The 27,876-nt window shown below is 47.1% G+C and overlaps 1 protein-coding gene across 2 annotated transcripts in view; it reads left to right on the top strand.

The window, feature by feature from the left end:
- Fam117a (family with sequence similarity 117 member A) overlaps positions 1-27,876 on the top strand; it is a 44,473-nt gene that overhangs the window by 8,667 nt on the left and 7,930 nt on the right. The window contains exons 1-3 of one of the 2 annotated variants that reach the window (XM_028755008.1): positions 7,999-8,186; positions 18,058-18,227; positions 25,813-25,908. In XM_028755008.1, the coding sequence (XP_028610841.1) occupies positions 8,123-8,186; positions 18,058-18,227; positions 25,813-25,908 (330 nt within the window). In that variant the 5' untranslated portion in view covers positions 7,999-8,122. Of the gene's footprint in view, positions 1-7,998; positions 8,187-18,057; positions 18,228-25,812; positions 25,909-27,876 lie in introns of those variants that run through there. The other variant, XM_028755007.1, reaches the window with a different exon arrangement.

Raw genomic sequence — 27,876 nt, 5'->3', positions numbered from 1 at the left:
AAGGATGGCATTGTTTTGTTCTTACAGACAGGGAAACTGAGACCCAGAAAAAAAAAACCCTGCCCACAACCATGTGACTGACAAAGCCCTTTTGCATGGTTAAGCAAAGGTCTCTTTCCACACGTGGAAATCTTTTGTTAACTTGCTGCAGCATGGCATCCCCACTGCCTGCCTAGCACATCTCCAGCTCTGGTTGTCCTTTTGATGTGTATCTATATTCCAGGCTGAAAGTGCACCTGATAAACTGATTAAAGGAGAACTAGAAATGAGCTACAGGGATAAAATCTGTTCCTTCAGCATCCCAAGGTGATCACACAATGGATTTTCCACACGTTGGACTTATCCTGTGAGCTGTAGACTGGTGGATAGTGGGAAGCCCTGCATGTGTGGTATGGTGGTGGCTTTTCAGTGTTTCTGGCTGTCCTGAGGTATCCAGTTGCCATCTGGAATAAGTAGTTCACCAAGGACAGGCAGGGAACTGGGGGCAGACTGATGTTCCTGCCTCTGGAGTCATGGTTATGGGTACTGCGTTTGGAATGGTATGGGGAAGATATGCCTATGTAGATGGTGCTTGTAAAAGGGTATCTTTCTTATATGTGACTGAGTAAAACCATAAAAAGCACCTGGGAAGAAATGTGGAGGGTGCATTCCTATGGCAAGGGGTGGGCACAAGTGGCATTGTGCCACGAAAACAACTTAGCCCTCCATGTGGGGTAACTCCTGGCACCACCGCTCTCACATTTCTGATGGGAAAGAAGCCTGGGGCACATGATCTGCCAAAGCACAGCCCTCTTCCTGCTTTTGGTTAACCAGGAGTGGGGTTCTTGTGGTATTTAATAGCACCCAGTACAGGGAACAGCAAAGGCTTGGTCTCTGGGAGGAAGCTCCATCTAGGAAGCCTTGCCTGGTATCTTTTTGGAGTTAACTGACTCCTCTACAAGATCACTTTCCTCTCTATAGGTTTATGTCAGTTATGTCCTAATGTTTGTATGCTTGTGTGTACACTTTCTTTTCCAGTAACTTTCAACCTTATAAGGCAAAATCTTATTTAACAAATATTATAAAAAACATTTCTGTATAATAAAGTTCCCATGCATATAATGTTTTGTTGTTTGTTTTGTATGTTTTGTGTCTTTAAGTAAGAAATAAAAAATGAAGGAAGGGCTTGGACAGATGGCTCAGTTGCCTCAGTGCTTGCTGTGTGAGCATGAGCTGATTCAGAGTCCCAGCACCCATGTGAAAGCAGGGTGCACTTACCTTGTTACCCCAGCACTGCGGGGAGTGGGCATAGGGACATCCCTGAGCTTATAGGCTGGCTAGCCTAGCTGAATTTGTGAACTCCAGGTTTAGTGAGAGACCATGTCTCAAAAGTGAGATAGAGCTGATAGGATGGTTCAGTGGGTAAGAGCACTTGCTTCACAAGCTTGACCTGACTTGAGGCCCCGGATCCCATTGTTGAAGGAGAGAACTGACTCCTGAAGGTTGTCCTCTGACCTCCACATGCACTGTGGTGTGCACTTCCCTGTATTCCCACATATATCATACAGAGAGAAAGAATGATTGAAAAAAAAATTAAGTTTCAGTATGATAGAACACAATTTTAATCCCAGGACTCAAGAAGCAGAGGAAGGCAATTCTCTGAGTTGCAGGCCAGCCAAGGCTACAGTTAAGACCCTGTCCCCCAAAACCAAACCAAACAATTTAAAATTTAGTAGAAAAGCAATTGATGTAGACTTTGGTCTCTATGTGTACATACACTTGCACACAAATACAACCACACAAGTACACATACATCAGAACACAGAAAGAGATAGAAATTGGCTTTATGTCACTTTATGTAACTTGTCTGAGCTGCGTGGTCACTGTCCATGTAAAATAGAATGTTTGAATGCTTGTCGTGTTCAGGGAAAGGAGTGGAGCCCATAAGCCCGACAATTAACAAGATCTCCTTTTACTTTCTCTTTGTCCCCATTTTGTCATAGTTGCTTTTTTCTTTCAAGGTCTCCCTCCACCCCACCTCACCCCCGTGTGCGTGTTGAGTGAACGTGTGGGTATCAAGTATGAGTGTAGGAAGTATGTGAGTGTATGTAAAATGCATGTGACAGCCAGCCATCAGTAGAGCAAATGGCATGTATGCTCGTAGGAAAATTTGAGTCACGGTCATGTATGTGTCCTGTGTATTCATTCTTGAACAATCAGTTTCACATCATTTCCAAATAAAAACAATTAACCACTAACTACTAGACCAATGTGACTATCAGGTTGCTTCTACATGCTTGTAACATCTCTTATTCTCCCCACTTAACAGATGGGATAGTTGATAAACAAGAAGTTATGGGGCCTGTTTTGAGTTCACATAACATGCTGAGGTGGAGCCTGGGTTTTGACTCTTTATGTTAGATTGCCTTTTAGGAGTTTGCAGCTTACCCTTCTCCTCCTGGACAAAATTGGTACCCGGTCAGTTCTCAGTTTCTATGTTTGCCAAGTGCAGCCCTTGCTCCATCTTGACCCAGCATTCGAGTTAGCAGGGTTGCCCCAGCATGCTGTCACTCTGAGCATGATCCCATACTGAGCATGCTCTGTATGCCCAGTGTCTTCTGAAGGAACATGCCTCCTCTCTTGGAGATGAAATACTAGTACTGTGTTCCCCTGGTCTGCATTCAGCTCTTCAGATTCTTAAAATACACGGAACTGGAAGGCTTATCTGTGCTGTAGCCATACAGTAACACTACTGCATACTTACATGGAATTGGACAAGGGCAAGTCAGTGAGTTTGGCTTAGGAAATGATGCCAGGTTATAGGCCCAGTCCAGATGGCTCTTCTGGGCCTATATACTAGGCAGTTGTACCCTCTGCCTTGTGAATATGGTAGGCCTCAGGGGAGTTTGTGTGGTTTAGTACCGGATGTTGCACCAAGTGGGGCAGGAGTTAGAACTTACACTCAGGGAAGTGCCCTTTGGTCCATCTTTCCCTTAACCCCAGGCCCGAGGAAACCGGCCGGGTCTGGGATTACTAAGCAGAGTCAGAGGAGCAGACTGACTCGGTTGTATTCCCACCCTTCCCTCTCACACACCACACCACCTCAGCCACCTGGCTGTGCTCCTTAAAGGCATCCAGTCATTTTTGCTTATGCTGCAGGGAATGAATGAACCCTACTCTATTTAGTCTGGTCAGTGGAACCAGATTCTTACTATGTAGCTCAGGCTATTGTAGAGTTTGCAGTCCTCCTGCCTCTGTTCTCTGATTGCTGTGACTACAGGTTATAGATCACCACACGAGGCTCTACTATTTAACAAAGCCTTCTCTTTGTTAAAAGTTTTCTGTGACTAGAGAGACGTTAAGAGCACTTGCTGTTCTTACAGAGGATCCAAGTTCAGTTACCAGTTGTTGAGTAGCTCTCAACCACCCAGGGCTCCAGTTTCAGGGGATCCAACACCTCCTTCTGGCCTTTATAGGCACCTGTATACACATACACAAGCTCACACACAGACACATAAGTACACACATAATTAAAAAGAAATCTTTTTTTTAAAAGGCAGCTTTCTGAAAAATCTTCAGCTGTGGTGTGTATCTTTTATCTCAGGCGCTTACAGTTGCCGCCATAGACTTGATTAGCCTGGCTGTGATTAAGCTGTCCTTAAGGGATTTTTTTTTTCATGGCCTAGCTAGCTATGTGAAGTAGAGCCGTGGGCCATTTACTATGTAAGTGTCCCCACTTGTACTCAGATTGCTTGTCCTTAGGAAATGATCAAGTTACATAGACTCCCTCCGTGATCCTCTTTACATATCGGTGTCTTCCACTGTTCTGGCTGTGCCCTGACTCAAGTAATTAATGGATGGTGGACAATCAAAGTCACAGCAAGAAGGAGGAAGGTGAAAGAGACTGTACCCAATGGCTAGGAGGCTGTCTGAAGCCTAAATGTCTGTGTGGGAGCCGCTGCAAATAACAGTGCTGTCTGCTTTCAAAGGACTAACCTGGGCTTGCCTTCTGGGCCTCAGAAGATGGGATAGGACATAATATCCCATACTGTCCTCCTGGATCCAATTATTCATTTGTATCAGTAAAATAAGCCTTTTCCTTACTTATAGAAGGTAGCATTACCATGAAGTAGCTTGGGGGAGGAGGTCTGGTCTGTCACCTTCCAAGTAACATGTGCTGCCACACCCTCTGCCTCGGGAAAGCTGCTTGTAGAGAGGTAACCAGGGAACAGCCTTCTGTTAGGAGGCCCTTGGCAGCTTCCTTCTCTTCCCTGCAGTTGTCAAGGCTCTAAACACCGGGGCCACCTAGCCTTGCTTCTCAGGCTGGTTTACCCTGGAGGCACTGCATAACCTTTGTGCTTCTCTTAGGAAATCCGAACAACTGGCAAGACCAGGACTTCAGAGCAGGGGCTGCCCTGGAGTGTTGCCCAGCACACTTTGGGGTTTTTCCATAGCCAGGGCACAGCATAGTAATTTGCCACTGATTTCCAGTTCGGTTCTAGAAGGTCAGGACCCAGGTGTACGGATTCACTTGGGTGGGATGTAGGAGTCTTTTTGGGATCTCCCTTGTGTCGCTGGGACATGAAATAGAGCCTAAGTGAGCATGACCCAGGCTTTCTGCAAGTGGAACAAGAGTTCACACAGGTTTTTGATTTTGTTTAGCCACGTTGGGGATTGAATCCAGGCCCTCAGACGTGCTGGGCAAGTGCTCTGTTATTGAGCTGCACCCCCAAAAACCCTCCACACAAGTTTTCATGAATGATGCAGAACAGACTGGGTGACTGATGTTCTTGGTTCTGAGGAACCTAACTGAGCCCTTGTCCCTAGACCAGCCCAGAGCAGAATGAATGAAAAACCAAGGTTAAGTGCACCGGATCCTGACAGAGTCCAAGCTACCAAAGTGTAGCAAGCCAGCACCCTGTGTGCCCTCTGCTCCTGAGTAAGCTTGGTGGTTACTGCACCTCGCCCAGTCATGTGACCAGGCCTTCTGCTGTGGCCAGCCACAGGTAAATTGAGCACTATTTATATTTTCCTGCTTGGGAGGAGGTGGGCAGGGACATCTGGGAGCCTACAACACAGCTGCCTTAGCTGCTTGGAAGGCTTGTTTACCTTGACTTTGTCCTGTTTTCTTTTTCTCTCCCTTGTGCCCCAGATGATAACATGAGTTCTGAGATTCCATTTGAGCTGCATTGGTCAGCAGCCCTCTCTTCTTTACTGTCTGGGAGTTGGAACCTTCTGCCCTCAAGGGCAAATAAATTGAGTCAGGATCCTGTAATGGTCTCTTCCTGGTGCTGTTTTCAGGGCCAGACTACCTTAAAATCTCCCTCGGTCAGTGGTGATAAGTACAGTTCCTCCCATTGTCAAGATATCTCCAGCATTTTAATCCCAGCACGTGGGGGACAGAGGGAGGTGGATCCCTGAGTTGAGGCCAGCCTGGTCTACAGAGTGAATTCCAGGACAGCCAGGACCACACAGAGAAACCCTCAAAAAAAAAAAAAAAAGAGAAAAAGAAAAAATTCAGAGTCTCGCTGTGTATCCCTGGCTAGCCTGGAACTAGCACTAGATATATAGGGCAAGTTGTCCGAGTGCTGTCCTGTGTTCATCAGTGTATGTGTGTCTAGACAGACCTCTGTTTGTGTACATCCACACGCAGTCCTTTTAGTTAATTTGAAACTATCGTGACACTTCCCCCCTTCAGGTCTGCAGCTTCTGCTGGCAATAAAGACAGTTTGCCTCACAATATTGTCATGCCTAAGAAAATTAACTGTGCCTGTGTATCATTTAATATCCTGTCTGTTTTCACACTTCCCATTTGGTGGCTTGCTTTGTAACCTTGGTGTAGGGGTTGGAGCTCAGGCCTTACACATGCTGGACGGGTGCTCTTCCCATATCCTCAGTGTAAAGAATCTTACTCACTTAAATCTTTTCTCCGTACTCCGTGTGTGTGCGTGTGTGTGTGTGTGTGTGTGTGTATGTGTGTGTGTTTAGAGATGATTTGCATTCGTACATGTGTGTACACTTGTGGATGCTGGAGACCGATGTCATAATTGTTCTCCATTGTTGTCATCTACTCTCTCCTCCTCTTCTTCTTCCTCCTCCTCCTCCTCCTCCTTCTTTTAGCAGAGTCTATTAGTGAACCTGGAACTTGCTGTTTGGTCTAATCTAAGTAGCCAGCAAATGCCTGAAGTATCTTCACCTCTGGGTGCTGGGATTGCAGGCACATGCTTGCTATGCACTTAGCTTTTACATGGATGCTGGGATCTATGGAAGAGCCTCATGCTTGGTCAGTAAACACTTTACCCACTGAGCTATCTCCCAGCTCGTCCCTTTATTTCATTGTTGTTGTTGTGTCTCTATCCTGTGTTTGTGTGGTTTGTGCAGTCACGTAGTGCCCATGTGAAGGTCAGAGGACATTTTGGGGCCCATTCTCTCCTCCCACCTTTACAGTGAGTTCTAGGGATGAAATTCAAGTTGTGCTTTATCCACTGAGCCATCTTGCCAGCCCATGTTTGTTTTAAATAACATTTCCTTGTCAAATTTAATGCTTTATTCTTTGAGAGTTATATAAACAATGTATTTTACCTCTCACAACTCTTTCCCCATAGTACATTTTCAAAAGTCGTTTTAGGCCAGGTGGTGGCAGTGCAGAGAAATGTAGATCCTCTGAGTTCGAGGCCAGCCTGGTCTACAGAGTGAGTTTCAGGATAGCCAGGCTACACAGAGAAACCCTGTCTAGGAAAAAACAACCACACAAAAAAAAGTCATTTTAGAGCTCTTCTAGACTCTGTTAGTTCTATTCATGTTTCCTCAGAAGATAGGGTAGGTGCATCTGTGAGTTCAAGACTAGCCAGGGCAACATAGTGAGATGTTACCTCAAAACAAAAATAAGCTTTTCATGGGTAAAGGTGTGTCTTTATACTGGTTACTTTAGGAAGTATGTGGTACCAGGTTGTTCCTAAGTGGTAATACTGTCTTTGAAGATGGGACGGGGATTGAGCATAAGGGCTTCATACACAAACACCGTGTCACTAACTGGGCTTCCATCCTCATCATGCTAAATGTGATCACTTTAGGTGGTCACCACCAGATCTCTCGATGTAAAAGCACATTATTCTCCTCTTAAGTGGTTTATGTGGTGATACTTTGCCGTTGTGTAAATATTCTTTTCCCCATAACCTTCGGCCCAGTAATCTTGGCATCTGTTGGCTCTTCATGATTGAGGTATTTCATTGAGAGTTTGATAAAGACAGTTCTGAATTAATGTAACTTGACAAGAATATTGACATGACCAGTTCAACAGGAGGAATGACAGAAACAGTTTCCTTTGGGTGGGGAAGGTGACAAAACAGGGCTGTCATATTTTGTCAACATTCATAAGCATTTTGTGTAACTTGGCTGATACTGAATTGCATACCCATTGCTTAAACATATGTTACCTAGAAGTTTGCTGGAAGCCAGGAAGAAAGCAGACTGGATAGAGTTAAAATTACTAATGGTTTATTCATAAAGCAGAATTTATTTTGATTGAGGAAATTACTTGATAGTAATCTGTAATCTTATTTCCCTTTTACCTCGTTTTACCTTCCTCACTAGAACTTGTCTTACTTTTAAATTATTTTCATTTTTCCTTGGCCGATCCAACATGCCCAGAGACTAAAATCATTGTTCCTGAGTCCCAAGTAGGATCGTCTAGTTCCTAGCAAGGAAAGAGACCAGAACCTTTTAGTTCACATTGTTTCCCAAACCAAGGCAGCCAGGAAGCCATGAAACAGTTGAGTCTTAATAAAATACAAGTGTGGGAAATGTTCCTTAAAAATCTTCTATTCAGGGAATAAAAGGATTCACTTTGCACTTTGACCTTGGAGAGATAAGTTCACCTTCACCATGAGGTGGCAAAGTCTTAAGAGATTCTGCCCCACAGTGCAGTGTGTGAGCATGTGGGGTGCACAGAATCAGAACAGAAACCAGGGTACAGTTTCACAGTTGTCCTCTTGCAAAACTCATTCTAGATGAACCTCCCTAATCTGGTTCTCCCTTCACTCCACTTACCTTAAAAGCTAACTGAAGAGCTGACTGGATGTCATGATTTCTTCTCTGTTTGATAGAAATCAGATTACTGTGGAGAAGGGAAGCAAGGAAAAGGATGTTTGTCCATCCTTTGAGTTCGCATGGCCCCAAGGAACCTATTACTTTCAAACCACAGCAAGGTGAGGATTGTTTCATGGGAGGAGGCTAGGTTCCTGTGCAGGCTCTTCTTACAGAGGCTCCATTAGATCCTGAAGGGAAACTTGCTTCCATCAGTAACTGCTGGCAATTGTTGTGTCTTGAGAATGCTCTGATCCTGCAGAAACTCCTCTTCAGAGAATCGAGATAAAGGGTGAAAAGTTCACACTACTTCCTTTTCTTCTAACTGTAGTTTCTTGAGAGCTGAACAAATGTCAGAGCCCCGCAGCCTGCTGCTTTGATGCCTGCGCATACACTCCGGGGTTACCCTTTGCCTCCTGGAAGATACAGAGTTAGTGGATTCATTATGTCTTTTTTCCCACAGTGACATCTCCAGAAAGGCTTCTCTTGGCCCATTCTTCCAGCTGCCTGCAGACGGGATCTACATTTTGGGAAGTGAGACATGAAGCCAGAAATTGTTTTGCTGGTTCTCTTTTGAGTTGTACGTTTAAATATGGAGTCAAAGTGATTGATGGAGGGTTTGGCTGAGCAGTTCTTGGAGTGTACACAAATACCATTGCTCTTTTCTGGGTAAAGTTTCCTTGGTAGGGGAAGCGTGATGGAACTTTTTCTCCCCCTCCAGTCTAGTTCTTTTGACTTTCTTCTCCCTGGAAGGTTGACGTTAGCTGTGGCTTAGTGTTGAAAAAAATGTTAGTCAGGATTGGGGTTATAGTTCAGTGATAGAGTGCTTCCTTGAGTTTCAGTGCTAGACAACAGAACAAAGAAAACCCTCTCACTCCAGATCTAACATAGCAGCTGGGATAGATGGGGTCTCCGTGGGCTCTCCGTGGAGGTCTTCTAACCCCCGATAGTCATCTTGAGGGTTTCAGTTTCATCGAAGCTTCTCCTCCAAAACCCACGAGTTCTGAGTTAAGCAGTGAAGTGGCCCCAAACCACAGGGAGCTCACAAGGCCATCTACCCTGTTCAATCCCAGCATGTGTCCAGAATAGAAAGTCAATCCCTATGAGGCTGTTTGGAGGAACTTCCCCTTCGTCCTGCAAATCAGTTCTTGGGGAAATGTTGTATTTTGATCTCCAGATTTCTCAAGTGTTGTACCCCAAGTGGACAAGGTAGGGCAGAAGCCCTCAGGGTCCCACTATACTGCCCTGGCTTTGCCTGCCTCTCATCCCTAAGTGAAGATCATTGGTTGAAAAACAAAAGGAAGGCAGGCGGATTTCTGAGTTCGAGGCCAGCCTGGTCTACAGAGTGAGTTCCAGGACAGCCAGGGCTACACAGAGAAACCCTGTCTCGAAAAACCAAAAAAAAAAAAAAAAAAGAAAAAAGAAAAACAAAAACAAAAGGAAACATGAGCATGCAAATGAGCATGGAGAGAAAGAAGGATCCTTGTAGCATGGTGCTGCTCTCAGGGTGCTGCTCTCAGGGTGCTGCTCTCAGGGTGCTGCTCTCAGGGTGGGGTGTGAATAGCTTTTGGCTTTGTGTTTTCACTCATCTGTGTGTTCTTATTTCCTATAGTGTATCTGTAGCTTTTGTCATGAGGGCTATTTTGTTATAAAGGCTATTTTCTCTTTAAAAGAGGATAAGGGAGAAGGCTAGTGCTAAGAACGCTTCAACTCCTGACAGCATGAGAAAGTGACTCACTCATACCTTGTTTGTTGAACCAGTTAGTTGTTGAGTTTTTGCTGGGTGTAAAATTATATCTCTATTTTGGAGGTATAGTAGGAAGGCTAGGCACATGCTGGCGGTGGGATTAAGAGCATTTCCCATCCTAGGTTTCTCCTTCCTACATGGCCTGAAAGACAGCAAAATGATGGGCTTGTCCCTCCAGGTGCTCAGCCAGAAGTCTTGGGTCAGAGCTGATTTCTCTCCACCCCTGGCCAAGCTGAGAAGAACCAGAAATGTCTCATGCCCTACATTATCTGTAGTCTTCATCCTGAGAACTCTTACCTCTCCTTTGAGTTCTTCTGCTGGAGTTAGGCTTGAGTTGATTTTGAGGGAGAGATCTTGAGGGAGGCAGAGATGAATTGGTGGCCCTTCTGAAAGCACATTTGCTGGGAGGGGGTACCCCCAACAGTGTGCCTGGTGTCGGATAGCTGGCATTGATGGGGCAGTGGCATCAGCTCTTCCCTCCACTACCCTGCCAGTAGCTTCTTGTCTTACTCCTCTCTCATCACAGAGACTATCAGCAAGTTGACGCTTAGTGGGCACTCATACCTACTTACTAAAGGTGTTATCTGCCTTGTGTGCTGTTGGCTCCATTGACACCACCTGACTGCTGGGCCTCTCTTAGCCCCTCTCCCTAGAGCCATACAAGTGTAGCAGTTGGGAGACAGGGCCAAGTGGCTCTGGAAGATAGCACCTAAGGCTTCTTATCTAGTATGTGCTGTTTTGTTTTGTTTTCTCCATTTGCTGTTGCCCAAGAACCAAAGCATCCGCCACTGCTCAGCTGTGTGGTGAAATGGTCTGGCCTGATGCCAGGGTGCCTCGCCAGGTGGCTGAGCTGTGGAGGCTGCTGCATGCGATGGGCCGATAATACCCCATGGTGCTGTAAACAGGACACTCCACCCTCCTGCAGACACCCAGCCCATGCCCCAGTGCTGGCTGCTTTGTCATTGCCTGTCATGATACTGGCTTGTCTTCTCTGATACAGGAGCATGATTGTTCTGTTTCTCTCCCAGGTTCCCAAATCTGAGAGGGGCGCTTTCCAGAAATAAAACCAGTTCATCTTTCAGCCACAAGCAACCGTTTTGACTTCTCAACGCTTCCTATCCTTTAGCTGTAATCACACGAGTGCAGGACAGAGCCCACTCCCCAGGTCTTTCCTGTATGCTCGTAAGCACCCACTTCCCTCTCAGCTGTGGGACTGCTAGGGGATGCTTGTGAGCAGTGGAACCTAAGTGCTTGTCTACAGCTGCCGATGTCCAAGTCTCCAAGAAGCTTTATTGATTTTTGTTAGTTTGAGACAAGGGATCTCCCTGTAGCCAAGGCTGGCCTGGAACTCACGTTCCTAAAGCCTCTTCGTTCCATGTGCCGGGATTACAAGCGAGTATCACTTACTTGCCTAGCTAAAAGCTGTTTAATCTCCTTTCTGCAAACTTCTCTCAGACTATATCCAGGACAACAATGGACTGTCCCTAGTAAAGAAAAGGACTTTCAGCCAGGCAGTGGTGGTGCATGCCTTTAATCCCAGCAATTGGGAGGCAGAGGCAGGCGGATCTCTGAGTTTGAGGCTAGTCTTGTCCACAGAGTGAGTTCCAGGACAGCCAGGGCTGCACAGAGAAACCCTGTCCTGAAAACAAAAACAAAAAAACAAAAAAAGAAAGAAAGAAAGAAAGAGAGAGAGAAAGAAAGAAAGAAAAGAAAGAAAAGGACTTTAACAGTAAATACAAGTACCTTGCCAGGCCTGGTGGGACAGGCCTGTAATCACAACTACTTAGGAGGCTAGGGCAGAAGGAATGTAAAGTCAAGGCTTTCCTAGGCTAAAGATTGAATTCAAGGATACCCTGGGCAAGTTAGTGAGACCCTGTCTCAAAATAAAAAGTAAACAGAGGGCTGGGGCCATAGCTCATGGATAGAGTGCTTGCCTGGTGTGTGTGAGGCCCTAGGTGTAATTCCCAGGCCTGTGATGCACCTTCTCAGTTAGGAAAGCACAGGCCTCCAGATACTGTGGCTAGAACCGTCTCAGAACAGACTTCTCAGTAGTCTTCTCTTTCTTCACCTCCTTCCCCGTATATCTTCCTCGGGAATAAAAGCATATTTGCATTTCTTTCCTCTTCAGAATCCCTAGGAGGTAAGGTGGGCCAATGGACCCTGCTGGCAGAGGGAAACCAGGCCCCTGAGGATGGTAGTGTTGGCTGCAGTTACACTGCAGTGAGGAAATAGGTGTCAGACTTACGCTGTTTGGATAGCCCCTCCTAAGTCTCAGGGGACCAGCACTGTGCCCGATAGTCTGTAGCCCCTTTAAGGATGGCACAGGATCACATCACTATGTAGCTTTGGCTTTGGTTTGTCCTTGGGGGAAATCAATGCCTTGTGTTAGCAGCTCTTACTCAGTTTTGGTGCCTAAAACAACAGGTGCTTGCCAAGCCATTTGGGGGGATGTTTACAAAATAAGCAGTAGGGTTTTTTTTTTCCTTAGTCAAAAACCTAATCTTTTAAAAGTGCCCTCTCCTTAATTTCCTGGGCATGAAAGAAACATGGCATTTTAGTTTCCTCGGAGGGGTTGGGACATGCCAAGAATTTGGGGATTTGGGAGAGGCCATGGAACCTTGCTAAGGGCTCTGAGACAGGAGGTAATTCTACCTTGTGGCTAGCTAGGAGCTGAGCCAGCACCCTGTGCTGGGATGTGGCTGCTGTGGAGATAAGGCTGGAGCCCAGCTGTGACCTCATCTGAGGGGGTGGAGAAGCAGGTGGGCCCTGCAGGTGGGTGAGCAAGGTCTTTGCAGGTCTGACTGCCGTGAGGGAGGCAGGGCAGCCTTCCATGTGGACACTTGCTTTTCCTCATTCCATTCTCTCCTTCCCCCACCCCCTTCTCGCTCTTTACCTTAAAATCTCTGTTATTTCCCATTTCTGTTATTTTTATGTATGTATGGAGGAACAGGACACACAGCTTTTGAGATTGGTTTTGATCAGAGGCAGTTGAGAAGAACGTGGTGTCAGGTGGAATAATGGTTGGGTCTCAAGCCGATTCCAGGATTTTGAGTATTTCCTGGAGCCTGTCTGTCAGTACTGTGAGTGAAATACCATTCAGTTCCCTGTTGTTGAAATTGGACCCCAACTAAATAGTTTGCTGACTAGGGTGGTTCCGAGGGTGGTGAGAACTGGTGTAAAATCAGGGTAGTAGCAGTTGTTGCTAGATGATAGATTCCTCTGTTACAGGTTTCAAAGGCCTGACAAGAAACAAACGAAAACATATACAGTTTACAGCAGACCCCAAAATCAGGCCTGCCTACCCCTCCACACACATATATACACACACACACACTTAGGGATATATACACATGCACATGAACACGCATATACACACACTTAAGGATAGATGGATGGATATATGTATCCACACACACATCCCTAAGAGGAGCTGACAGGGCAGTCTCCCTGTAGATATCCAGCAGCCTCAGAGCAGGTGGAAGGGGGCTTGGTTTAGGTATAGGATGTAGCCTCCTTCTTGAGATGTGGGTGTTGTCAGGTACTGCCTCTCCGTGTCTGACATCCCTCAGTCTCCCTTTCCAGGGCCAACAGGAGAGGAAACGGTGACTACAGACCAACGTAATTTGTAGTAAAGGGGCAAGACTGAAAGGTAATCCTCTAAGTATGAGATGTTTCAGATCTCCGCAGGGTCTTCCTGCTGAGAGGATGGGGCAGGTGACTCTGACTGACCTTTCTCCCCCATCGCTGTTCCTCAGCCCTGGAGGCAGTCTCTGCCCTTCAGAACTAGGAAGAAGCAGCTACTAGGATTGTGACATCCCAGCCTACATGCCAGTCATTTTCTTACCCGCCTCTTTGATTATCTGTCATGTAATACTGCAAAGGTGCTTTCTAGAGGCTGTGCCTCTTAATTGGGTTCTCAGGGACTTCCTTAAAGGAGGCCTAGAGGACAGGATTTCAGTGTCTAAGCTGGTTTCCATAGTAGACCAGAAGCCTCCAGAAATATTTGCATTACCACCTTTCCACCTTAAGCCCAACTCAGAATAATGATTGAATTGCTTGTGTAGAAGGTAAACTTGAGGCTTGAACCAGTGGGCCTGTCAGTAAACTGGAGTAACAAGGTCACAAGAAAGTGAAGGAGGAGGTGGCCCCCAGAGCCTCAGACAGGGACAGATAAGTGGCTATGGGGTCTTTATTGAAGGTGAACGACTGCTGTGGATCCCCACAGGTGCAGTGGTGTAATTACAGAAGCTTTATCTTTCCACTATAGATTTTTCAATTTTATTCAAGTGCTTGGGTTCTTGCCAACTTGGGCTCTGTGCTGTAGACACTGGAGACATTGGGGGCTACAAAGCTAAATCAGAGCCCGACCTCACAGGCTGTTCATTATCTAGGAGTCACAAATGCCTGCAACCCTAGAGAGAGGCAGTAAGAAAGGACAAAGTATCCTGAGCAAACCCAGAACATTCTGAAACATTCCTCGAAGGGGATTCCCAGGATCTGCTGGCTGGGGAGGAGGTGGAGGCAGTGAGCCTGGCCTGGCGGATGGCTCAGACATCAACAACAGGGAGAGGAAAAGGCAGGGTTAGTGGTGAGAAATGGCATAGTATGTTGTGTCTGAAATGTAGAAGAAGGAATGAATGCACAGGACAGGTAAGTAGGCCAGAGCATGGGGTCTGTGACAGCTGGCTTTTGCGTGTGTGCACATATATGTGTGCTTGTGCATGTGCTCGTGTGTGTGTGTTGTACACATGCACAGCCAAGGCATGAAAGTGGAGGTTAGAGAACAACCTGAAAACTTTCAGGAGTTGATCTTTCTTTCCATCAGTGAGTCCAGGGCATCAAACTTGGGCTTTAGGCTTAGCATCAGGTATCTTTTCCTCCTGGGTCATTTTGCTAGCTCCTGACTTCCAACTTTGAAAGGGCCTTGGAAGAATTTTAGAGTAGAGATTTTATGAACATTTAAAATAATATATTGCCAGGCATGGTGGTGCATACCTCTAATCCTAACCCTTGGGAGGTAGAGGAGGAGTGCAAGTTTAAGGCCTGATTGGGCTATATAAGAGACCAGCTAAAAGCCAAAAACACAGGCGGTGATGGTGCGTGGCTTTAACCCCAGCGCTCGGGAGGCAGAGGCAGGCAGATGGATCTCTGAGTTGAGGCCAGCCCAGTCTACAAATTCCAGGACAGCCAAGGCTACACAGAGAAACCATGTCTTAATACAAAACAAAAAAAACCATCCAAGGTCTGCCTGGATGCTAAAGTGAGACACTGTGTCAAAAACAAAAAAAGCTTCCTGGTAAAAGTATGTTGTAGTCAGCATATATTGATTTAGAAAAGAGGTAGAGACACAGCCAGACAACATTATGATGTGCTTGCATTTATCATCATCATCATCATCATCATCATCATCATCATCATCATCATCTTTGACAGGGTTTCTCTGTGTAGCTCTGACTGTCTGGAACTCTCTCTGTAGACCAGGCTGGCCTCCAACTCAAGAGTTCTGCCTGCCTCTGCCTCCTGAGTGCATACCCAGCCCTGTTTGTTTGTTTGTTTGTTTGGTTGGTTTGGTTTGTTTTTTATCCCAGCCTATTTTTGAATTTTAAAATGTGTGTGCGTCCACATTCAGAAAGTAAGATTACATGATGGAATTTCTTTTCTTTCCAGACAAGGTCTCTCTATGCAGCCCTGGCTAGCCTAGAGCTCACTGTGTAAGGCTGGCCTGACTTAGAAATCTGCCTCCTGAGTGCTAAGACGAAAGGTGTGAGCCACCATACCCACCAGTGTTTCATGATAAACAATGATTATCTCTGGGTGAGGAGGTGATGTCCTGTGTGTGTGTGTGTGTGTGTGTTCTTTGGTTCATATATTTCTTGAGTTTCTTTTTTTTTTGTTGTTGTTTTTGTTTTTGTTTTTCAAGATAGGGTTTCTCTGTGTACCCCTGGCTATCCTGGAACTCACTCTGTAGACCAGGCTGGCCTCAAACTCAGAAATCCGCCTGCTTCTGCCTCCCAAGTGCTGGGATTAAAGGCGTGCGCCACCACCGCCCGGCTATTTCTTGAGTTTCTTGACAATAAATACTTACAACTTTTGTCATTGAAAGTCTTTTTTAGTCTCTCCTAAGTGAGTATTTATTTGCTGGTTGAGGGAGATGATTTACAATATGACAAAGGTTACATTAAAAATTAAGAATAAAGCTCATCAAACCAACATTAGTGAGCTCCATATTAGAGAGCAGTCCAAATGTCCAACAAAGTAGAAATGGTTAAACAAATCACTGTTTGATATCATAAAATCTTTAAAAATGGCAAATATGTAGATAATTGATATTTTGAATTGGGATTTTGTAATGTATGGAAAAATGTGAAATATATTTTATATTTTATATTGATTACAAGCCTGTCAAAACACATGTAAATAAATTAATTTGAAATTTTTCATATTGTTATCTTTTTCTTTTTTAAACTGGTTAGCATAAATAATGCAAAATTCACTGCCAGGCAGTGGTAGCCTACACCTTTAATCCCAGCACTGGAGAGGCAGAGGGCAGGTAGATTTTTGTGAGTTCCAGGCCAGTCTGGTCTACAGAGTGAGTTCCAGAATAGCCAGGGCTACACAGAGAAACCCTGTCTTGAAAAGCAAAACAACAACAACAAAATTACCATTTTAAGCATCTTAAGTTTACAGTTCAGTGACATAAGTACATTTATAGTGTAGCCATCGGCGTATCATTTCTGGAATGTTTTACCATCCCAGAGGGTAGGTATCTATTAACAGAACCCCCCCTCCCCTTCCTTCTGTGCACATGGTCACCTTACTCTTTCTTGTCCCCATGGATTTGCCTGTTTCAGATGTCTCATGAAGGTGGACTCACATGAGATCTGCCGTCTGTCTGTATCTGGTTTATTACACCCTGTGCCACCAGGTTGTCTCTGATTTAGGGATATTATAATTGATGCTACTGTGATCATAAGTGTACAAATAACTTTTCAAATCTCTGCTTTCAGGGTTTTGTGTTTTGTTTTGTTTTGAGGGGAGTCTCTACCTAGAGTTGGAATTTCTGAACCCTAAGGGAATTCTCTGTTTAACTTTTTGGGGAACTGCCAATCTTTCTGTGTCTTTAATGTAAACCTCTTCAAGTCTATTTATACCTACAGTTCCCAGTCCTTTCTGCTCTGCTGAATATACACATAAATCACCAAGGGATTACTACAGATGTGAAAGCAGTTTCTTCTGTTTAAAAGAGAGTCTTTATAGATCTTTATAGTGGAGTGTTTGAACGTGGACATAGAAAACAGAGTCAACCCAGACCCCTGAGACTTCCAGATAATCCCAGAAGTCTTATGTTTTAAAAAGTTTCAACTTTTAATTTCTCCCAGAAATCTTATGCCAACATAAAATAAAATGAATGCATTTATAATTGCCGCCCCTCCCTTGTATTTTTGTTTTTGCCATTCAGATAAAAGGCAGAGAAGGGTTGGAAAAGACATGCAGACTGTCCTCTACTGCGAGCCTTTTCTTTGAGCTTTGTGCCTGTCTCCAGGCCAGTGCCATAGCTCTCCTGGAGCTGCCTGGGCTCGAGGAAGTAGTAAGAGTCCTTCATGCTGGGCATGGTGGTACACACCTGTAATCCTAGCTGTTTGGGAGACAGAGGATTGTAAATTCAGGGTGGGCCTGGGCTACACAGCTCATTCAAGGCCATCCTGGGCAATAGCAAGATCCTATCTCAAAAAAAAAAAAAAAAAAGTGGAAAGAAAATAGGGCTGTGGACTACAGTTCTTTTTTAGCCTATGTAAGGCTCTGGCTCCAGTCTCTGGAACCACAAAAAAGAAGAAAAGAATTTTTTTTAATTAATTGAGCCAAGTTTGTGCAGCAAAGAAGATTCAAAATGGAAGCAGGAGGAGGGAAGGAGGGCAGCAAATGTATAAAGGCTTGTGTTTTATGAACGTGGAGTTCCCTCTAAGGCTGGGAAACAGCTTGGAGTGCCAGGCTCAGGGTCTCCTAGAGCAGGGATAAAGGGCATCATGAAGGGACACCTGTGTCCACTGTGAAGTGGTAGGAAGGGATCACAGTGATGAAGTCAGGATCACTGCTCAGACAGGATGTGCTTTTGCTCCTGTGAGTTCTTTCAGGAAGGAGGAAAGACATGGCAGGCAGGTGAGGTGTCCTGGGAGAGAGGAGGCTAGTTGCCATGACTCCTTCCTCCATGCTGATGCCAAGGCCTTGTGGACTGTGCTCTCTTTCAGCTAGCGTCCCCTGTTCGGTGGCCCCAGAAAAGTCAGTGTGTAGGCCTCAGCCACCCCAGGTCCGGCGTACGTTCTCCTTGGACACCATCCTCAGTTCCTACCTTCTGGGCCAGTGGCCACGAGATGCTGATGGGGCCTTTACCTGCTGTACCAATGACAAGGCCACCCAGGTAATGGGATCAGGAGGGGTGGGAGGGCTGGCTGAGGAGGCCATTGGTGACTTGTGTCACAGAAGTGACTTGTCCTGGGCTTGGGTGTACATAGAAACTTTTCTTCTTCTCCTGTTTACCAGGGTTTTTTCCGTCTTTGTTTCAACATAGGTGAAAATGAGTTTGCGTTCCACCTGCCTGGTGGAAAAGAGACGTCAAGCTGGGGCTGACGATTTGGATTTCAGGGTTTACATGTGGAGAATCTGCAGCTGACTTTGGAGTTTGGGACTTTTAAAATGAAATTTGCCTTCCTGAAGTTAAACTCAGGCCAACATTTGATCCAGTTAGCATTCCCCAGGCATCCATCCGAGGAAGTGGCCAAAGAGGTGCTGAGCCAGGGTCGACCCCATTGGATCTGTAGAGTAGGGCATTCCCATGAAGAGCTACACCTTGCCAGCAGCCAGGCTAGGGGTGCTTCAGGGCACCAATCCGAGTCCTGCACAGCCCAGCTTTCTCTCCTATGTTTTCATGAAGAGTCCTGCCCTTGGAAGGGCTCTCCACAGACCATCCAGTCCATGTGTCCATCTTTTGGACACAATTCATTAACTTGAGCAAGAAGTCATCTCATCTGCAAATTACCCAAAGATGTTTCTGACCTAGGACGTCAGTCTTCTTAGCACTTGAGTTGGTAAGAGTAAGGTTCCCTTTGGGGGCAGCTTAAGCTGAGTCCTGTTCAACCTGCAGGGAAGAACACCTAGCTTGGCCCAGCCCTCCATTCTGGGTAACAGAATAAGACGGGGTGAGGCAGCTCTTCCTTTGCTGAGTAGAGTGTGCCCACTCTGCCCACATCCATGCTGCGTGGCGACCGGGGGATGTGGACCCCATGCTCCATGCGACTCCCTCTGCCTCCTCAGCACATCTCATCAGCCCCTTTCTTTTTATGAGATCCACTTTCAAATGTTTTTAATGAACGTTTGAATGCCCATTCTTCCAATGGGAACAAGATTTGGTTTCTTTGAGCCTGGTTTCCAGTTCCCTGAAGGCCTAAGAACAGACAGCCAAGGGATGGCATGGGACTGATGCCTGGCAAAGTTTAGAGGAGCAAGATTCTTCCAGAAATGCCCCTTGTTGCACCAAAAAGAATTGAAACAAGTTTAAAGCAGTAAGATGCTCTCAGTGGCCAGTCTTCTGTAGATGTACAGGAAGGAGGTGAAGGGGAGCAGGCGCCCTCCTGGGAGCCCGCACTGGTATCCCATTATCCTTAGGCAAGGAGAAAGGGATATGCTTTATCCCACCTGGGCCTGGTAGTACACACTCCTTTCTCTGTGGCTCAGGCCAGATAATATAGTTAATCAAGGAGGGCTTCCTGCAGGTGGGGCTTGATGTTGCTTCAAGTAGGTGGACTCATGAGCATCTTGGCTTTGTTAGACATCAGGCAGCAAGCATATTCCCTCCTCAGTCATTTCCTGTTTGCCAGCCTCTGTCCAGTGACCATCCCACTCCTCATGTAGCTTTCTCTTTGTCACCCCAGGCAGGGCTGGCCTCAGACGTCCTCTGGCCAAGTGGAGTGGCCTGGGTTCTGAGCTGCATGTTTTTGCTTCGACTCCAGCTGCAGGCCAGATCTTTTATATAACAAGTCTGGGCTTCTTGCCACAGCAAGACAGAGGTCAGCGATGTGCCTCCATGGGTCTGGCAAGGCCCAGCCCTCTAGCTTTCCTCTTTCCCGGGATGGGCTCCAGCCCTCGAGGAACTCTTAGCAACCTGTCAATATTGTGGCTGCAGGCAAGAGGTGGGAGAATTCTGATCAGTGTAAGCATCCAACCCCAAGTATGTGCTCTGCCCACCTCCCAGGCCTGCTCTTGAGGGAATTTTCTGCTCCTAGGTTTGGGTTCCACTCAAATTCCTGCTTGAGGCCCCTGTGCCTGGCACAAGCTGCTGTTTTTAGCACTGGCATTACACTGTGAAAGCTTTAGGCTCAACTGCCATCTCCCCAGAAGGCTTTGCTTCCCTTCTAAACAGCAAGAGATCACCCAGAAGGATGGCTAAAGAAGAAATTTCCAGGGAATGTGGAGAAAGGAAAAGGGAGCAGAGGCTCTAGATCTATGAAGGTCTTTGAAAGCATACCTATGTGTGTGTGCGTGTGTGTGTGTGTGTGTGTGTGTGTGTGTGTATGTACATATGAATGTGTGTATGTATATGTCTGGTTGGTTGGTTTGCTTGTTAGGTTGTCATGTTGGAGATAGAGCCTAGGACTTCAGGCAGGCAAGGCAAGTGCTCATGCTCTACCACTGAGCTACATCCTGAGTTCATTAAAAGCTTTTCAGCTGTTAGGAGTGGATGGTTGCCAGACCTTTCCCAGTTGCTTTGAGCAAGCCAGCCATTCCTACCCTGTCCCTCACTTACGCCCTTTTTCTCCTAGCCATAGCAGTGAAATATTTCATGGTCTGCTTCATCCAGCCTAATGGCAGGTACTTGTTACTGTTCTCCTGGGTGCCTAACCTCCCTGTGTTGAAGGCTGTGTCATTCCTGACACTCCCAGGGATATGCTTTTCAGTTATGGCTGAAGCTAAGCAGCTCTTTCCCAGAACCTCCCCTAGAGGGCCTTGCTCATTCCAAGCCAGTGTCAGAGCTATGCCCCAGACACAGAACACCTGCCATTAGAGACCTGGGCGTGTTGTGTACTCCAGGCCTGTCGCTGCATAGGCCAGAAGAGAATGAAAAGCGCCCAGCCCTTGGGTCTATGGCAATGTCATCAATAATCCCAAGATCCCCTTCCTGGCCATGTTCCATGCTTTCAGTCAAGTACAAAGTCAATCCTTAGGCAGCCATACATTGAATAGGAGCTAGACTCCTCGAATACAAGGCAAGAGGAACAAAAACAGTTATTCTAGAAAGGAGGAAGGGGTGTGGCCATGATACCTGGGGAGGGGCCACTGCCTCATTGCTTTTATCTTTTTCAGTGTTGGGGATGGAACCCAGGGCCTGCACATGCTAGCCAGATGCTGTACTCCTGAGCTAGACCTCCAGCCTGGCTTATTTTGAGCCAAGAGGACCAATGTGAAAGGTGTGAATGGTTTTTTCCAGCATTGGCTTCATGAGAACAGGGCCAGTGACAACTAGGGAGTCACGCCCCCAACCCCACCTCCGGTGACATCTCCATCTTCTGCAGGAAGTTCTGTGACTGAGAGGAGTTTTTCAGAATTGTCTCAGTTTATTTGAGTGTGTTTTCTCTTCTGTGGCCCACCCTTCCCCCAGGCCATCTGGTAACCCAGAGCTGGTTACCATAGTGCTTTGAGTTGGCCTCTCCTCCTAGTGGCTGGGCGTTGGCCCGGGCTAGTGATGGCAGCACATGCCAGTGGCTGTGGTTACCTCTCTCCCTTCTTACTGGGCAAAGTATATGTGCCTTGTACTCTTCTGGAGGGAGGAAGTGGTCTTCCCACAGCTGGGATGACTGTGTGAGCAAAGTTCCCCAGCTGGTGGCATCCTGTCCACAGAAAGGGACGTTGGGGACCTCCCCTGGCTGGCTCCACTCACTCTGGCTTTTTGCATCCCTATTTCTGCTTCATTAGTTGGTAAGATGGGAAACCTCTGTGATCCCGCCCCTGGTCCCATTTACCTCTGACTTATCTTTAGTCTTAAGTTTTTTTTTTTTTTTTTTTTTTTTTTTTTGGTTTTTTGGGTTTCTCTGTGTAGCCCTGGCTGTCCTGGAACTCCCTCTGTAGACCAGGCTGGCCTCGAACTCAGAAATTCACCTGCCTCAGCCTCCCAAGTGCTGGGATTAAAGGCGTGCGCCACCACTGCCCCGGCTAGTCTTAAATTCTTAACAGACATCATCATGGAATATCCCAAAGGCCAGAGGCTAAGGCAGCCTACTGGTTAGAGAGGACTTCCTTTCAGTCTTTCCATGCCTCAGAGGGTGAGGTCCTCCCTTTCCCTGAGCTATTGCCTCAGTGTTCACTGATGGCACATGACCCAGTGTGATCATCACAGATCTTTAAAAAAAATTGTTTTGTTTTTTTGCTTGTTTGTTTTTGTTTTTTGTGGGCATAAGGCCTTGGGCACAGAGCCTGTTTTCCAAACTAGTGACCAAGACCAGTAGTTCAGTGTATGGTTTGACAATACAGCAAATACTTGAAAATGGGGCCATGATGGAAAAATCTGAGCTAAGCTAGACTTGGTGGCTTTGGCCACCTGTAGCCACAGTTCTGGTGTTGGCCAGTAGACCACCCTCAGAGCCTCAGAGACCTAAGGGACTGGCTTCCTTCTGGACTGAGCTCCGCACGTGCCCTCTGACCAGCCGTCTATCCCCAGTCAGGTCCTATGCTGCTCTCTACTCCTAACAGGTAACGTTGCCAGGACTCAGCCCGGCTCTGCACACGGAGCATGATCAGGAGCCCAAGGTCACTAGAGACATTGAAGGCTTGGACTCTTCCCCTCCTGATCATGACCTCTAGGTAGAAACTTAGCTGGGCTGGAGGCCAAGAAAGGCATCCCAGTGTGGAGGGTCCCATCCTCCTTGGTTTTGTTGCTCTGTTAGCTCTGTGGGAACCTGTCTTCCTCTTCCATACCCATCTATCCCTCCACACGCTGTCCTGGAATCTTACAATCCCTGGCAAGACAACTGTCCTCTCCCCATTCATGTCTGGTTTTGTACAGCAGCTGCAGACCTGGCCACTCACTCATGGTTAGTAATCTTACCCCTCCTTCAGTTACTCTCTTAGCCAGGGTATGAGGAAAGTCCATTCTAGTGCGTGAGTCCCCTGAAGCATGGAGTTTTGGTCCCGTATGCCCAGACTCTCCTCCACACAAAGGGACATCTAGCATGACTATTTACACTGCTGCCTCACAGCTTGGCCTGACCCTGTCCTGGTGACCTCCTTGAAATGGGTCTTAGCTGTGACTTTACTGTTCCCCAAGGAGACCATGATCAAGGCCTTTGTAGTGAGGCTTAGAAAGGAGGATCCTGAGCAATGTGGGGTACACTTCCCCTCTTGACATACCCACTGCAGCTAGAGAGGCAGAAAGCTAGACCTTTGTACCTGCCCTGCTTGACAGTACTCACACCAGCCTGTAAGCAGCTTGGAGTCCAGCAGCCCTGGTGTGTTAGGTTCCTTGGGCTGCTTTGACAGTTACCCCAGGCTTCGTGGCTTATGGCAGCAGATGTGTATTCTCTCAGAGTTTTAGATTCCAGAAGACCCCAAGTTCAGTTGCAGTGACTTGATACAAATATATCTCAGAGCTGTTTTTGTTTTCTTTTTGTGGTAGAGTCCTTGCTACGGAACTCAAATTAGCCTTGAAGATTGCAACCCTGCAGCCCCAGCTTCCCAAGTGCTGGGACTGTATACAGGTGCATGGCACCCAGCTCGGGACACAGTGCTCTTGGGGAGTCTTTGTACCACTTGCTTCTTTTGGCTTTCAATGGCTGTTGACTTCTCTTAGCTCATGGCACCTTGCACTGGCCTCTGCTTTTAGCGGTCATATTGCTTTATCCTCTGCATGTACTGGCTCCTTCAGCTTCTCTCTTACAAGAGCACTCTGGAGGCAGGGATTGGCAGTAAGGCTCGCCCATCATAGAAGGAAGAAGCTTAGAGAGCAGTGGGTGAGGTAAAGAGAGAGAAAGATGAGTTTGTCTGGGTTGAGGGACGTGGTGATGATTCTCATGGGCAGGCGGTGGATGCTGAGATACAGTGATGCCGTCAACTTCACATGTATACAGAGTACTCAGTGCTTGGTAGGAAGGTGTTGATGAAGAAAGAAAGGTTGGAAATGGATTAGGAGAGGAGATGATACCAACTACTATTGTTTCCACCTCTTTCCTCTACTCCTGTACCATCCACCCCTGGTGCTCCTTCACATCTCCTAGGAGACGGTAGCTGAAACATTTGAAGAGGTGGTAGTAGTCACTTGCAACCTGAGGCAGCGTCCTTCTTTCCTTTCACCACCCACTTGTGAGCACAGTATCTTCAGTGGTGAGAAGGGAACATCCTCCTCTTAGGTTTTGCCATCTCTCCTCTGTGGTCTTTGCTCCTTTTCCAGTGGTGACAGTTGTGCAGGACTGGACTATACTGGCAGCACTGGTGATCTGCAAGCTTGGCTTAGGCACCAGCAAAGGAGGACATGTGTGTTACTGCAGAGTCCTAGTAGCTGAAGAGGAGATGGGCTGTGTTTCCAGTGTCAGTTTGTATAGCTCCTCTGAGGTCTGATACTCTGGGTTAAAGAGACACGGGCATTTGGAAGATCAACTACTCGATTTCCAGAGACTGTGAGCCAGCGTCACCTGAGGGCTCTGGGGTACACGCCTGCATTCCTGGCTGCACTTTTCATAAAGGAAGAATGATGGGAATGAAGCTGAGGATGTGCTCCCTGGTGATGCCAGTTGTCTCACCCTGGCTGTATTCCACAGCCTGGGAAAGGTCCTGCTCATGGGCAGCTGCAGACAGGAAGGGCCAGAAGCTCAGTCTGCAGTGGCTTCTCCGCATGCAGCTGTCGCACCAGGCAGTCTGCTCTCACAATCCTGGCTCAGACTTGCCCTGTGAGCTCCTCTTAGCAGCTGTTGGGTGGTGAGGAGTCTTGTTTTCCCCGATCCTCCCCCTCTCTGTGTACAGCAGCCTCTGGGGGAGGTCAGCAGATCTCTTAGAGGAGCTGGTTCCCAGGCCCTGTGTTTTTGGCAGCTTGTGCACAGTAGTCAGAGAGGAGCTGGTCCCACTAGAGCACTCCCCTCAGCCGCTCCCTTGGAATGGAAATAGGATGTTGGTGATGGGGAGGGATCTGGGCCTCTTGAGCCTCATGCTTGGAGCCAATAACTTCCTCTTTCAGTGGAGGCTCCTCCACCACCATCTTGGGTCCCCTGTCTTTATGCCGCAGAGGGAAGGCAGCAAATGGAATGTTCTTCCCCACAAGGAACAAAGAAGGACCATGGGGAGGAAGAGGCATGAACAGACCAAGAACCAGTGCTGGACTGAGAATTCTGGCTCCATGTTTCTGAAGCTGTCTCTCCCTGCCTATGCTGGAGAACTTCGGCATCCCTGGCACTCCCTCTGTGTGATGGAATAAGCTTGAGGCATGGCGCTACACAGTTGCCACCTGCTTTATCCTGAGCACCCATGGAGGCCTTCCTCCTGTTTCCTCTTTGGGATCTTGTACACTTGTTTTCCATGGGTTCCCAGGCACCTGGCCTTAGCTGGGCTCATGGGGAGAGAATAAAAGATACAGGGCTCTTCTGAAGCTGCCTGGGAGAGGGACCACTGGAGTGCACTCAGACTGACTGTACACAAATCAGGAAGGGCTGATGTAGCTCAATGTAGAGCACTTGCCTAGCATTTGCGAGGCCCTGGGTTCCATCCCCAGTACCAAACTCACAATAAAAAAATAAAAGAGAGAGGAGGTCAGCACTGTCGGGCCTTGGGGAAGGTTTCCTGGAGAGTAAAAATTGGGATGAGGCCACGCACATGGTTTTCATGCCTGAAAGGATAAAGCGTGCTGGGTGCGTCCATGAGGTTGATGAGCAGATGTGAGGAGGCTGTACAGCCCACCTCCTCTATCCAGGAAACCGCCCGGCTGCTTCCTGCCTGGGGAGCTGCCTGTCTTACTGTATGTCTTTCTACAGACACCCCTGTCCTGGCAAGAGCCAGAAGGTGAGCGGGCCAGCTTCTGCATGCACAAGCGATCAGCATCGTGGGGCAGCACAGACCACCGAAAAGAGGTAACTGCCTTCTCCCTACAATCTCCATCTTCTGGCACTATGTGACAGCTTTATCCTGAAGATAGCTACATCTCCATCCTCTCTTCTTCTGCCAGTCTCCTGAGGGAGCAGCTCTTCAACTGGATCCCAGGCTTCCAATGGCTTAGGTGTGGGGCCTCAGAACCTCTTGCTAGAGAAACTCCAGCCAGTGGCTGCTGAGGAGTTCAGCAGCATGCAGGTTAGGAGAGTCGTTTGCTTAGTTCCTTTGAGGTTGGACTCTGGTAAGTGAGTCAGAGACTGAAGGAGGACAGGGAACAAGGTCCTGGCAATCAGGAGCCCCCAGCCTCATTTACTACTTAATCATCCACCGAGTTTCCTTTTAAAAGAAGAGAAAAATAATCCTAGGTTCCTAATACATTCTCTTGGCCCTCCTCCCTCTGCCCTAGGAGGGCTGGAGACATTGACACCAAGGAGAGAAAGCCACAGGTTGAAATTCCAGGGCTTCTAAACCAGCTCCTTCTGATATGTCCTGTGGCAGCTCTAAAGGAAAGGTCGACTTAGCAGGACTCATCCCTGACCCATTCACAGAGGGAAGTTGTTTCTGCCCTCTGTGATGTTCAGAGCGCTGAGAAAACGCACGGTGACTGGACTGTAAGTTTCAACCCAAGTGGAAACATAGAACTTCTTAAAGCCTTGAATGGCAGAGTAAACAAATTGTGCACATGAAGGGTGGGGAGTCATGGTCTTCATGGTCTGATTGGTCCCCAGTGACAAGTCTAAAAGCACATCCTCGGGCTGGGAAATGCAGCCCAGAAGTAGAGCCACCCTCAGCATGGTGAGGCCCTGGGTCCAGTCCCCAGCAGTATGATTAGAAACCATTTTCTAGGGACTGACGTGGTGGCTCAGAGGTTAAGAATTCGCATTGCTGTTTCTGAGGTTCTGTATCCAGCACCTACATGGTGGCACACAACCATCAGGAACTCTAGTTCTGGGGGACTTGATGCCCTCTTTTGACTTCCATGGACACTAGGCACACATGCATGTAGGCAAAACACTCATACACTAAGTATACCTAAAACAATAATTTAAAAAAGCAGTTTCTTAGCCAAGCAGTGGTGGCGCACACCTTTATTCCCAGCACTTGGGAGGCAGAGGCAGACAGGTCTGTGGCCAGCTGGGTCTATGGAGTGAGTTCTAGGACAGCCAAGGCTACACAAAGAAACCCTGTCTTGAAAAACCAAAACCAATAAAACAAACAAACAAACAAATAAATAAATAAATAAAATCTGTTTCTTCTTGACTATTATCACAACTTTTACGGCAGTGGGTAGCAAGTCTACTTTCTGAGTTCCATCAAGCTCTCACCTGTTGACAATGCTCTGCATCCTGCTCAGGCTGTGAAGGCCCAGAATGACACGTGTGATGGGAACCACATTCAAAAGTATTTGTCTGCTCATTTGTTTGGTTTGGGGATTGTTGGTGGGGGACAGGGCTATAGTTTAGTCTGGTCTCAAACTAAGACTTCTGACTCAGCCTTCTGAGCTTGGGGTTCCAGTAGACTTGTTCCTTCACCTGCAGAAATGCAGTGATACCCTATGTTGTTACAGGGCCTGGGCATCTCTCTCTCTCTTCTTGGTATAATTTACTTTTTTAAAAAAAGTACTTTAGCCAGGCTATGGTGGCGCACGCCTTTAATCCCAGCACTTGGGAGGCAGAGGCAGGTGGATTTCTGAGTTCGAGGCCAGCCTGGTCTACAGAGTGAGATCCAGGACAGCCAGGGCTACACAGAGAAACCCTGTCTCAAAAAACCAAACGAAAAACAAAAAAAAAAAAAAGTATTTTATGAGTACACTGCTTCTGTCTTCAGACACACCAGAAGAGAGCATCGGATCCCATTACAGATGGTTGTGAGCCATCATGTGGTTGCTGGGAACTGAACTCAGGACCTCTAGAAAAAGCAGTCTTAACTGATGAGCCATCTATCCAGCC

This window comes from Grammomys surdaster, unplaced genomic scaffold, assembly GCF_004785775.1.
Source record: "Grammomys surdaster isolate TR1022 unplaced genomic scaffold, NIH_TR_1.0 126048, whole genome shotgun sequence".
NCBI lineage: Eukaryota > Metazoa > Chordata > Mammalia > Rodentia > Muridae > Grammomys > Grammomys surdaster.
Note: the sequence above shows the minus strand (reverse complement) of the source record. Positions and strands in the feature narration are given on the sequence as shown.